Here is a 12,903-nt window from a genome sequence, read left to right as displayed (position 1 = left end):
AAATAGCAGTAGAATGTAAAACTAAAAATTAAATAGAAGAAAGAGTAAAATGAAAACATTTATTTAATCCAAAAGAAATCAGGAAAGAAGATAAAAAGAACATTGTCTAACTAATAAATTAATGAAAGAACTACAAATAAAATAATAAAAAGTTAATTAATTTAAAAGAAGAAAAGTGGTAAAGAACTATAAAACAGAGAGACCAAATAGGAAATAAATAGTAGATAAATAATAGATGATGTATAGCAACTCAAATGTTTTAGTAATTACATTAAAAGGGACTGAATACTCCAGATAGAAGGATAATTGTCATAATGGCTAAAAATAAGTTAAAAATACTTCTTCCATGAGACACATTATTTTTGTGGTTTTCAGAGACGTTTTTAATATTTCAAAATATGTCCCTAAGGAAGAATTCTTTGTGAATACACACTCAAGTTTCTCTCTTTAAGAAGAGCCAAAATTTTGTAGTTTAATATTTAAAAGGAAGTAATATGTAATTTTTAATGTTTACATTGTTTTACATAGTGTTAAAATTATTGCTTGATATTTTAAGCTTTTATAACAATTATCTCATTTTATCAGTTTTATTAATGCACATAAAAACAATTTAATCTGAACTCTACTAACTTGAAATTTGTGATCAGTTAAGCATAGACTTTCACTTTTGTTTGGCTAATAAGGAAATATCATATATAGGCAAATGGAAAATGTAAACCCTTGTGTTTGATATATTTAAGAAAATACATATTTTAATCTTTTTTAAAACCAGATGCTTACATTGTATGCACATCTTATTTACTCATTAAAATCAATCTCCAAGGGTTTTTATGTGTCAACAATTACTGGCTTAAGTATGAAGTATGGTATAGTCTTGAAAGTAATAGTTGCAATTCATTTTTTTTAAACTTCATTTGTAGAACTTTACTGATTCAGGTTGCTAGTCCAGATTAATAATAAATATTTTTTTCTTTTTTAATTTAGAAAATTAAATTTAACAGGGTGACATGAATTAATAAGGGTCCATAGGTTTCAGGTAAACATCTCTAGATTAATAAAATTTAATAGCAGTGGAAAGACCACAAAGTTTGGAACCAGATAAGCCTGGTTTGAATTTCAGAGCTGCCATTTTTTAGCTGCTTGTCTGTGACCAAATGGCTTATTCCTCATGAGTTTTGTCATCATCCAAGCTGTATTATTTCCGAAAACAAAAGAGGGTGTTGTTAGTAATTACTCTGGAAAGACCAAGCATAATTATGGACTGGCCTGGGCAAGCCAGACAGATGATCACTCTATCAAAATGTGACTCATCTTTCACACTTCTGGGCTTTGGTTTATCGAGGTTATTGGTTGTTGGTGTTCTGTTTTAATTATTCTATCATTGCCTTCAAATATAAGGAATCAAATCTCCTATCCAAGTCCCATGACATCATCTTGAATCTGTCACATTCAGCTGTAATAATATTTGTATTAAGTTTATTAAGTCACATGCTCATGTATAGGAAAGTCCTAAAATCAAGTTTAAAACTTCTTTTGTAATTCAAACTTTCCCATTCCCTGATATCATGCCTGACATGCGGCTCTGGATCAGCAGAAGGAAAGAGTATATTCTATTCCATTTCTCCTTGTTCTTTTTTTTTTTTTTTTTTTTTTTTTTTGCTTTTAAGTTATTTTTTATTATTCAATTACAGTTGATATATATTATTATATATTATTATACTATTTTCAACTGTACATACCAGTGATTAAATATTACATAACTTACTAAGTGGTCGTCCTGATATATCTTGTACCCATCTGACACCATATATAGAATTATATCAATAATATTGACTATATTCCCTGTGCTTTAGTAGGTTTTAATTTCTTTCTCTCTTTTCTCTTTGGTATGATGCGAATGTTGGTACATTTGAAGGTGGTCTGGGGGCTCCTTACACTAGTCTCATTTTTCAAATTATTTATTTATTTTGCTGTTCTGATTGGGTGGTTTTTGCTTCCTTGAATTTCAAATCACTGATTTGATCCTTGGTGTCATATTCTCTACTGTTAGTTTCCCCGTAAATTATTCTTTATTTTAGTTAATGTATCTTCATTTCTGACTGGTCCCTTTTTATGCTGTTGAAGTTCTAAGTTTTTTGAGCATCCTTATAACCAGTGTTTTGAATTCTGCATTTAGTAGATTTCTTATCTTCATTTTGTTTGGTTCTTTTACTGGAGTTTTGTTCTATTCTTTCATATGGGACATGTTTCTTTGTCTTCTTATTTTGGCAACTTCCCTGTGTTTGTTTTTATGTATTAGTTAGGGATGTTATTTTTCCCAGGCTTGGGAGAACGGCCTTTTGTAGTAGATGTCATGTAGGGTTTAGTGGCACAGCCTCCTTGATCATCCAAACTAGGCACTTGAAATGAAACCCTTGTGTGGGCTGTGTACACCCTGTTCTTGTAGTTGAGCCTTGATTGCTGTTGGCATGTCAATGGGAGGGATTTACCACCAAGCTGATTAGCTGTAAGGACTGACTGTGAGTGCCAATCTGTGACTTCCGATCACATTGGAGGCTCAGCTGTGCAGGGCCCAACCCCACAGAGTAGGACTTACTATAGCAAGGTCTGGTGCCCACTGAGTCCATTCCTTTAGTGTGTGGCTTAAGGAGGTGGTTGGGTAGTGATGCTTCATGTGGTCTGAAGCTGTCCATCAGGTGCACTGGCTCTGGGGCCACCTGGGAGGTGTAAGCCAAGGTCAGCCACTACTTGTGTTCTGCCTTGGGCCACCTGCTATGAGCTACAAAGTGATCTTCAGATGGCTGCCACTTATGTTGGGTTTGGAGTTGACCAGGTTAGGCCAAGCTATGAACCAAGGCCAGCTATTGCTGGTGCAAAGCCTGGGGCCACTTAGTGAGAGGTACAGAGCAAACTGAGGCCAGATGCTGCTTGTTTGAGAGAATTTAGGAAAATCTGAAGCCTGAGCTAAACAGGCCCATAATACTTGGTTATAGCAGCCTGAATGACTAAGAGAATGCTTACCTTTCTTTTCTCTAAACCCTTGTTCTTCTTACATGAGGCTCTTGTTAGCTTTTGTAAGTTCTATTGGTGTCTATGGTTTGGTGTCTGCATACTACCCTTGTTTCTAGCTCCCTGGAGCCTGACATTTCTGCTTTTATCTGTGCTCCAACAAGGCTTTCAGCCTTATCTGACATTGTCACCTAAGAAATAGCATGAACATGTACCTCATAGACTTTCTGAATAAGGCGTTGGTCTGGTATACAGTCTCTCCTTCTAGAAATAATGTCTTATAACATTATATTTTGGGCAATAAGATCTACCTGGCTGAGCTTGCATGATTCACCTTATCTGTGCCAAGATTGCTGCCTCTCCCAAGGGATCGGTCCTCCTTATCAATTTCCAGTTTTCTTGCATGTGACCTAGCCAAACTCAGATAAAAAAATTGTGTAAGGTATGAGTATTTTCAAGAAAACTAATTATATAGAACATATATTTCTTTTTTGCTGATGGTGAGAAATTTTATCTTATCTCAGTGATCATACTGCCTTTATTAGAAACGATGGCTTGCTAAACCCTCCTAAGGTAGGCAAATTCTGACAGGCCTAGGCTTCAGCTGGTGCCAAGGCTCCTGAGAAGGGTGAGAGAATAATGCATAATAGAGAAGGTGAAAGTATTTTCTCTCTGTGGGACAGAGTCAAAAAGGAAAAGGGAAGAATAGAAGGAGATCACATTATAATAGTATCATGTGTCATAAATCATGTAACACTTCTATGAACCTCAAGTCATTAGTAAAGCAATAAATACTACATATGTTTGGGGTATTTGATTCCTTGTGGAAATTATTAAAGTCTGTTGGGTTTGTGTGGAAGCCAAACAGCCAGACTGCTTAAATGAAGTGGCTAGAGATATAGGTGACATAGATATTTTGATTCTATAGAAGTTTCAGAGGTTTCTGGACTTCCCCAAAATATGGAACTAGTTAAGGTTCAAGGACACTTCATCTAGGACATTGGGGAAGAGGAGATTCCCAAGTGAGATTGGGATCACCTATACCTTCAGTAAATTTCATGTCCCACTCTGTCATATCCAGTCTTATTTCTGAAGCTGCCAGAGGAGTTCTGCACCCACTTTATGCCCCCAGATACTGGCCTGTGAACCTCCCAAACTGGTATAAGTCCCCAATTTGGGGTTAAAGGGGGAATGTCCCACTCATAGCCTCCTTTTATCCTTACCAATTAACCAAAGCCCTCATGACTATTGCCCCTCAACTTTCTGGTTTATAGTTGGATAAAATCCAATTTAAAATTAAAATATTTTACAGGCCACGCTCTTTGCCCCACCTGCTGTCTCTTGAGACACTGCCTCTGTCAAGGGCCTTACTGGTACAGGAGATGGATCAGGAACTGATCGGGTGAATGTGAGAGACTTCTTAGTGCTTTAGGGAGTTTGCAGTCTGTCTGTTCTACTGCTTAGCCCTTGTAAGACATATCCTTCAAGTTCCACAATATTCAAATGTGATTTGTGAAGCCTTACTGTGCCCCCTCACATATCATTGCTACTCTCTGGGCATTACTTTCCCTAAATTTATGATGAGCAGAGAGGTTTTATGATTGGTTCTGTTATGCTAGGAATAAGATCAGATCGTTGCAAGGAAGTATTAACAATGCCATATGCTTCTTCTTGTACCTCGAATCTCTTTTTAAAATTCTCTGCTTGATTTCTTTAGCCCTATTTCCTCCCCCCCCCCCCGGCTCTGCCTTGAACCATGTTTTCTTTAGAATTGGGGCTCTGCCTAGCTCTAATTCATCCTGATAGAGACAGTACTTCTGATCCTAATCTATTGCCTCTGTCAGTTCTTCTAGAAGTTGGACTCTGACAGCTTATACTGCATACCATTAGCTACCAGACTTGCAAGTCTTTGTAATGTAGGGCTTGGTAACCTTTAAGAGAATTGCTCCTGGATTTTGCCGTTTGCCACCAACAATAGTGACCACTAACTGTTACCATGCCTTCTGGGGACCAAGCAGGGCCAAGTGGCCTATTTGAACTCTCTATATAGGCGTTCCTCCTCTGTTCTGTGCCTGCTGAGTTCAAGGACTGGGACTTTATATCAAATAACAACTTATTCTGTTTCAGTTGGGATCCCTGCATTCTTTTCCTATGAATTCAGGCTTCAGCAGATGCCGTTCACTTTATATTAAGAAAAGTATGACAGAATCTGGGTAGCTGCTGATTACTAGACCCCAGGCATTCTAGTTGAATCTGGGAAGGAAAGACAAATCTCTGGTATGGAAGGGCTCTCTGCAATATTATATTATATAAAAGTATTTGTTTAGTGACTATGCCAATTGCTCTGTTCTTTTCAAAACTCTCTCAATAGCCTGCTTCAAGGACCATCAAGATTGTAAATTAGGTTGATAAACTGCTTAATTTTTTATCACTTTAGTAATAAGTAAATAAGGGATTAGAAAATGTAAGAAACTTGCTTAAGATAATGCAAAACTATATGTGCTTTACAGAAACAAAGTTTTAAAATGTGAATGAAAAGTCCTAATAAGACATTATTTTCATTTTGGCCATCCCCTTCCCTTCCTGCCCTCCATATCCTATCAGCACCTACTGAAACCAGGCAGTAGCTCAGACCAGAGAAGACGGGACTCCAGGCAGGGCCAGGACAGAGAACTGAACTGAAGAAATCAAACAACACATCTAAAGAACAGAATGGGCCTGACCAGGCGGTGGCATAGTGGATAGAGCGTCAGACTGGGACGCAGAGGACTCAGGTTCGAAACCCTGAGATCACCAGCAGGAGTACAAGGTCGCTGGCTTGAGCAAAGGGTTACTCGGTCTGCTGTGGCCCCCTGGTCACGACACATATGAGAAAGCAATCAATGAGAAACTAAGGTGCCGCATGAAGAACTGATCATTCTCATCTCTCTCCCTTCTGGTCTGTCTGTCTCTGACACACACACACACACACACACACACACACACACACACACACACACACACACAGAACAGAATAACAGAATGGCAGTGCAAGGTACATGCTATTGTCAATTATTCTTTCTATTTCCCATTTTATCAGTAGAGTACAGTATAATCCAGGCTCTCTGTTTATATCTTCTTTTAAGTCCAAGCTCCTATCTGGCAAAATAGTTTCTGCCATGCTGCTGCTGCTGCTTCATCCTTTTCTTCTTCTCCTTTCTCCTTCCTCTGCTTCTTCTTCTTCGTCAATTCAATTATTTTTAATTTATTTTTCAGTTGTAGTTTGCATTCAACATCATTCTGTATTAGTTTCAGCTGTCCAGCATAGCTGTTAGATAATCATCTACAAAGTATTCACCCTGATATTTCAGGTAGTGGATATTTACCAAGCTTCTTAAAACTCTGCCTCTACCATCCCATCTTCTATGACATTTCAGCTAGAAAAATCCTTACTTAAGATAGCACACATAATACCACATACACTATATCTACAAAGACTCTGTTGGAACTCTGACCCCTGCTCTTCCACTTTACAAAACGTCTGCCACATCAGTGGTACCTCTGAGGAAGGAAATGTGTTGGGGGCAGTGGGAGAGAAGGATGTGTCTCACTCTGCCGTCTCTTTTCCTCCTCAAACATTCAAGAACAAGAACTCGGCTTGGGTAATGGAGTGGGTAAAGGAATAACAAGACTAAAAAATCTCTTTCTCCCACATGCCCTCCATGCAACTACTTTGACAGATATTTAGTATCTTAATACAATTTAATTGCAAGAGGAAGAACTTGCCATTTTCAGAAATCTTTTGCTTAGTGAATGGTCTAGGCCTCCATGTTTGTGAAGAGTTCTCCTGTCTGACCACTTTCAAGGCTGTGATAATCAAGTTTTTCTGGCTGATTGGTGAGTAGGACTGTAGTCCTTAAGTTTCTCTTGCCCCAGATAAATGCAAATGAGATGTCAAAGTCATATTCCTATTCATCATATTCACATTTAATTGACTCAGTGGTGTGGTGGTCGTTTGGTTTCATAAACATGAGACTTAGCCCCATTTCATCCATACAGTAATACTTTGAGAACAAAATTAATATTTCTCTTTGATAAAACCTTGCCACAGATCATGCAGCACATAGCAAAAGCCAGCAGGGTTATAACGTAGGCCAGTGTGACTGAGTCTGTTACTTCACATTTGCTTCACAAGGTGCATGGGGGAGGGGGGTATCACACAGACCAGGAGGGCATTAGAACTTGGAATTCTCCTTAACAGGGGAGCCAGGAAGTCAGTAAAAACAGAGTCTAGGATCTATATCAGATGAGGCAGGCTGAGTGGGTAGTTATTCATCAGATGGCAAGGCTCAGGATACAGGAGCACAGGGAATTAGCTAAAACAGCCCCAAAGAGCAGAGTGGACAGGGAAGGGGGGGGGTTGTTATTGCTTAGTGAGTAGGACTGTAGTCCTTACGTTTCTCTTGCCCCAGATAAATGCAAGTGAGATGTCAAAGTCATATTCCTATTCATCATATTCACATTTAATTGACTCAGTGATGTGGTGGTAGTTTGGTTTCATAAACATGAGAATATACTCATGTAGGATATACTTCATTGTGATGCTGCATGAAGTGCTCTCTGCAACAAAGAACCTGGGTTGGATCTAGGCAAGAGCAGTGCTAAAGAGTCATTCTCAAGAATTTAGAAGGGACCGTGGCAGAAGCAATGTCCACATATGGGATACCAGGCAGGTACACAGACAAAAGCAGAACAAATTCTAGTGAAGGACAGCTCCTATAAACCAGTTCTAGGCAAGGCTTGTGAAGCCAGTTGAGTTCTGATCTGGGAGAAGTGGACTGAGTGAACCTCAGGAATATTAAAAAGGGAAGTAGAGAGTGTCTGATATGTTTGACCTGCTCACTTTGATCTCAAAGGCTTATCAAATCTGATAATATAAATATTAGAAGTGTGGGATAGAAGATTGGGAAAAGTCTAGAATAGCTAGTATTTCAACTCCTATAGCATAGAAAGACTTGTGTCTGTCTCAAGTCCATACACAGAGCTTAGGGCCTCCTGACCACAGGGAGGGGCTAACATTGAGTTGTGGCTAAGGTGATTCAGCCTTTTATGCTCCCAGTTAAGATCTTCACCAAGAAGTCAGAATGGTGCCTCAGCAGCACTCTGTTTCAACAGTGAGAAACACTCAGTCTACTGACCTGCTCAGGCCTCAACAGCACCGAAACTCGCCAGCTCCGGTCTTCTTTTGACAGATACCGATCGCACCATGCTTCTTGTCTTTGTCATGATAGGCCTCTACAAAATGCAAAGTCCTGCAACCTCCTCTTTTCTTAGATCCTTTTAATAAACCTTTACTCTTTCATTTCTTTTTGCTACCCATTCTATCTATTGACCCAGGATACTCATTTTGTGTAAATTCACTCTATCTAGATCTTTATCTTATTTATATAATTCTTTATTCCTGCCTCTGTTGGTTAATTTTATATGCCAAAAACAAGTTGACTAGGTTTTGGTCAAATACCAGTCTCGATGTTGCTCTAAAGATATTTTTAAAAGATTTTATTAATATTTAAAACAGTAGACTTTGAATAAAACAGATTACCCTCAATAATGTAGGTGAACCTTATTCAATCAGCTAAAATCCTTAAGAAAAAAAGATTAAGGTCCCCTGAAGAAAAAGGAATCCTGCCTTTGGACCTGAGACTGTAACATTAACACGTCCCTGAGTTTTCATACTCCCGGCCAGCCCTGCACATCTCAGACCTGGCAACCACCACACTTGCGTAAGATCAAATAAATCTCTCTGAATATATACATCCTATTGGGTTTGTTTCTATGGATAATCTTAAATAATACACTCCCTTAAAGGAAACTTGACTCAGCCCATGGAAATCACCTCCCACAAAGTAGGTGTCACTAACTGCTTTTTCTCTCCCACAGTTGCCCACAGGAGCAGGAAACAAGTGAGCAAATTATAAGCCTCCCATTTACTTCCTCAGAAGTCATATTTCTTTCTTACCAGGTAAGAACCCATCTTTGTTTGTTATTGATGCCATCCAACCAAGATACTACTTCTTTCATATTTCTTAATTGTTTCATCTACCAACCTTTATATCACTTTCACTTATTCATTCAAAATAACAGTATCTGATTCTAGCCTATGTATTTGGGACAGAGATATCTATCTTGAAGGGTAGTTGTTGGAACTAGAGCTAATATGTGTAAAATACCTTACACCTTGAAGCCAATGGTAGGCATTTGATACATAAGAGCTATTAACAATTACTGTTTCTATTTAGTACAGGTCCTTGTATAGCCAGGTGAGGCTCCAATGACTATAAGGACAAGCCATCCAACATCCCTGGTTTTAAAATCCTGTGACCTTCATTCCAAAAACTTTTACCCAAACTCCTCTTTGGCCACTCACATCACAGCAGTCTCCTTTATTCTGTTAGTTTGAGAAGGAAGAATGTGCCTTAAAAATCCCCAAACACCACAAACTCATTTTTTATATATTTCAGCCAGGAAAAAAAAAAATTTACCTAAGAAGACCGTCCCTGTGCTTTCCATAAAAATAAATTTCCCTGAATACTACTCACCTCTTGTTCCATCACTGTACTCCTCACATCAAAAGAAGAGAAGGTTTGGGTGACGGGTATGCATCATAATTGAACGACAAGATACCCTGGTCTTGTTATCTTTGAATATATGTATCCTGATTTATTGATGTCACCCCATTAAAAAAATAAAATTATTTAAAAAAAAAAAAAAAAAAAAAGAAGAGAAGGGGCCTGACCTGTGGTGGCGCAGTGGATAAAGCATCGACCTAGAAATGCTGAGGTCGCCGGTTTGAAACCCTGGGCTTGCCTGGTCAAGGCACATATGGGAGTTGATGCTTCCAGCTCCACCCTCCCCCTTCTCTCTCTCTCTCTCTCTCTCTCCTCTCGAAAATGAATAAATAAATAAAATAAAAATAAAAATGTTAAGAAAATATTAAAAAAAAAAAAAAGAAGAGAAGGGCCTGACCACACCATGGTGCAGTGGATGGAGCATCGGACTGGGATGCGGAGGACCCAGGTTCGAGACCCCAAGGTTGCCAGCTTGAGCACGGGTTCATCTGGTTTGAGCAAAGCTCACCAGCTTGGACCCAAGGTCGCTGGCTTGAGCAAGGGGTTACTCGGTTTGCTGAAGGCCCACGGTCAAGGCACATATGGAGAAAGCAATCAATGAACAACTAAGGTGTTGCAACAAAAAACTGATGATTGATGCTTCTCATCTCTCTCCGTTCCTGTCTGTCTGTCCCTATCTATCCCTCTCTCTCTGTCTCTGTAAAAATAAAATTAAATTTAAAAAAAAAGAAGAGAAGGTGTTCTGGTCTGTTGGTGACACCATTAGATCCAATTTTTCTCAATTTGCCTGGAGATAACTTGTCAAAAGTCAGTGACTACAAGCATTCATTTTTTTTCCCTAAATTCAGACCAGTGTAAAATCCTAGACAGTATATATATTCTTCAAATACCAGTTTTTTTCAGGTTGTCCCAGGGTGATAGGGGTAGGAAGAATGGGTGAGCAATAGAGTGCTAACAAGCTCATTTGGCTCTTAAAGTAAGCCAGCAATTTTATTGGTGATAAAGAGTTGTACTTTATTAGGCTTCTTAGACCTAACTTGTCATCACTAAAAACTGCTTTACCTGCATGAAATTTTAAAGCACAAAATATTTATTTCTGACCATTTCTTTATACCTTCAGGCTTTCTCACACACTTTCCGACTATAACTGGTCCTTTATCTCAATAAGACATAACCCTAAACTCACTCTGTGCTTTGTCATGATAACGATTAAAACTGAATTAATCTCATTTCCACCAGAGCTGTGGATGTGTGGAGCAGGAACTGTTGGTGGCTGTTGTCTAGAGTCTGATGGGCTTTATGCAGTAGAAATCTCTAATAAGTCACTATTTTTTTTAAGTTTTTAATTTTTTTTTTAAAAAATTATTTATTCATTTGAGAGAGGAGAGACAGAGAGAGAGAAGGGGAAGGAGCTGGAAACACCAACTTTCATATGTGCCTTGACCAGGCAAGCCCAGGGTTTCGAACCGGCGACCTCAGCATTTCCAGGTCAACGCTATATCCACTGCGCCACCACAGGTCAGGCAATAAGTCACTATTGAGAGACTGAGAAGTCCTATTATTCAATAGACATAATCCATTACTGTATACACAAGCAAGAGACTAGTCCAAGCTCCAAAAGGGGAAAATGTGTGTTTGAGCATGACCACGCTATGCACTGAGATGCTCTAAAGTGGAAATTGTGGGAGTCCCCACTGGGCAAGCATACTTCCCACCCTCAGTGGTTGATGAGAAATCATGTCCTCACTCTGGACTCTAACTTACAAAAAACCTGATCTCTAACTTCTTGACTGTAACTGCCAAGGGGTTGCATTCAAATCTCCTCTCTGAGTAATCTCTTTTTTACTCCAAATGTAAGGATTATTTTAAAAGAATTTCAGAATACAATGATAACTGATATTTGCAATTACAAACAAAAAATGAAATACAAAATTAAATTTTGAAAGGTGATATTTGACAGGGAATTTCCTTTATTTAGGAATTTGGCTGATGCTGAGATGTTCTACTGCTGGTGATAACTTGCCCTGGCTTGACCTGAGTCTGTTCATTTGAATCACCTCTGAGAGTAAGCTGTCTGCCAGTGCAGTCCCGCCTTGCCTCGTTCCCATCACGGTGCAGCACGGTTAACAAGCTGGTGTTTCTGCGAACATGAAGGCAGCAAGGATTTGTTTAAATTTTGAATGGATTAAGTCATATTCAGGTGAGTAGTCTAATCTTCTTCTTCCAAGCTAGCAGTGGACTTTCTTAGATTCTATTCAGTAACTCTTTTAAAAAAAAAATCTAATTTACTATCTTGTCTTCTCTGCTCTAAGAAGGGAAATTTGCTACTGGCCTATTTGGGGAAAGCTCACAGAGATAAACTATTTGATTCCCATGATGAGTTCAGAGGCAAATAGTTTCTGGGAAAAGCAGATACAGAAAGCAAGTTTGCTCTCTCTTTTCTCAGATAAATTGTAGACACTAATAGAAATAGGAAGTGCAGGGAAGTGTGTCCAGGTTCAAGATTAGAGCAAAGGATATGCATTCCTCTTTAAGACAATGATTCATTCTTATTTTTCCTTATAATCGATATCATTTAAATGGATCTCCCTCAGATTAAAGGTGCTGCCATCTTCAGAAACGTAAAAGGCCAGGTGTCCGTGTGCCACAGTGTGATGATTTAGAAGCAGGCCATTATGGATCGGACATATTCATGCTTTCCTAGTGTAGATGTATGAATGAATAATAGAGAACTATAGATAATATATAAAATATATATTACATATGGAAGAAGTATATAATAAAATAGGGCATGCTTTTCAGAATAGCAAACCTCCTGACCGCCAATATCTTAACTATGCTATTATCTAGCCCTCCTCCAAGAAAAAATAATGTGAAGTTTGCTTGTTATACCTCCCAGCAAGGAAAAAAAAAGGTGTAACTCCTATGGTCCTCATGTCAGTAACTAGTTATAAAGCTATAAATAATATTTTTAAAATTTATTTATTTATTCATTTTAGAGAGGAGAGGGAGAGAGAGAAAGAGAGAGAGAGAGAGAGAGAGAGAGGAGAGACAGAGAGAGAGAAGAGGGGGACGAGCTGTAAGCATCAACTCCCATATGTGCCTTGACCAGGCAAGCCCAGGGTTTCGAACCGGTGACCTCAGCATTTCCAGGTCGACGCTTTATCCACTGCACCACCACAGGTCAGGCTTATAAATAATATTTATAACTTTTTCATTACCTAATCTAGATTCCCTTTTCCCTCACTTCAGAGAATTGGGGTTCTTTACTTGTGGGGAGACCCTA

General features: G+C 38.7%; 1 protein-coding gene across 1 annotated transcript in view; it reads left to right on the top strand.

The window, feature by feature from the left end:
• Positions 1-12,903, top strand: part of LOC136331181 (putative selection and upkeep of intraepithelial T-cells protein 1 homolog) — a 96,206-nt gene that overhangs the window by 19,873 nt on the left and 63,430 nt on the right. The window contains exons 2-3 of the mRNA XM_066269256.1: positions 8,929-9,010; positions 11,596-11,817. Of these exons, the coding sequence (XP_066125353.1) occupies positions 11,766-11,817 (52 nt within the window). The 5' untranslated portion in view covers positions 8,929-9,010; positions 11,596-11,765. The remainder of the gene's footprint in view (positions 1-8,928; positions 9,011-11,595; positions 11,818-12,903) is intronic.

This window comes from Saccopteryx bilineata, chromosome 3, assembly GCF_036850765.1.
Source record: "Saccopteryx bilineata isolate mSacBil1 chromosome 3, mSacBil1_pri_phased_curated, whole genome shotgun sequence".
Taxonomy (NCBI): Eukaryota; Metazoa; Chordata; class Mammalia; order Chiroptera; family Emballonuridae; genus Saccopteryx; species Saccopteryx bilineata.
Note: the sequence above shows the minus strand (reverse complement) of the source record. Positions and strands in the feature narration are given on the sequence as shown.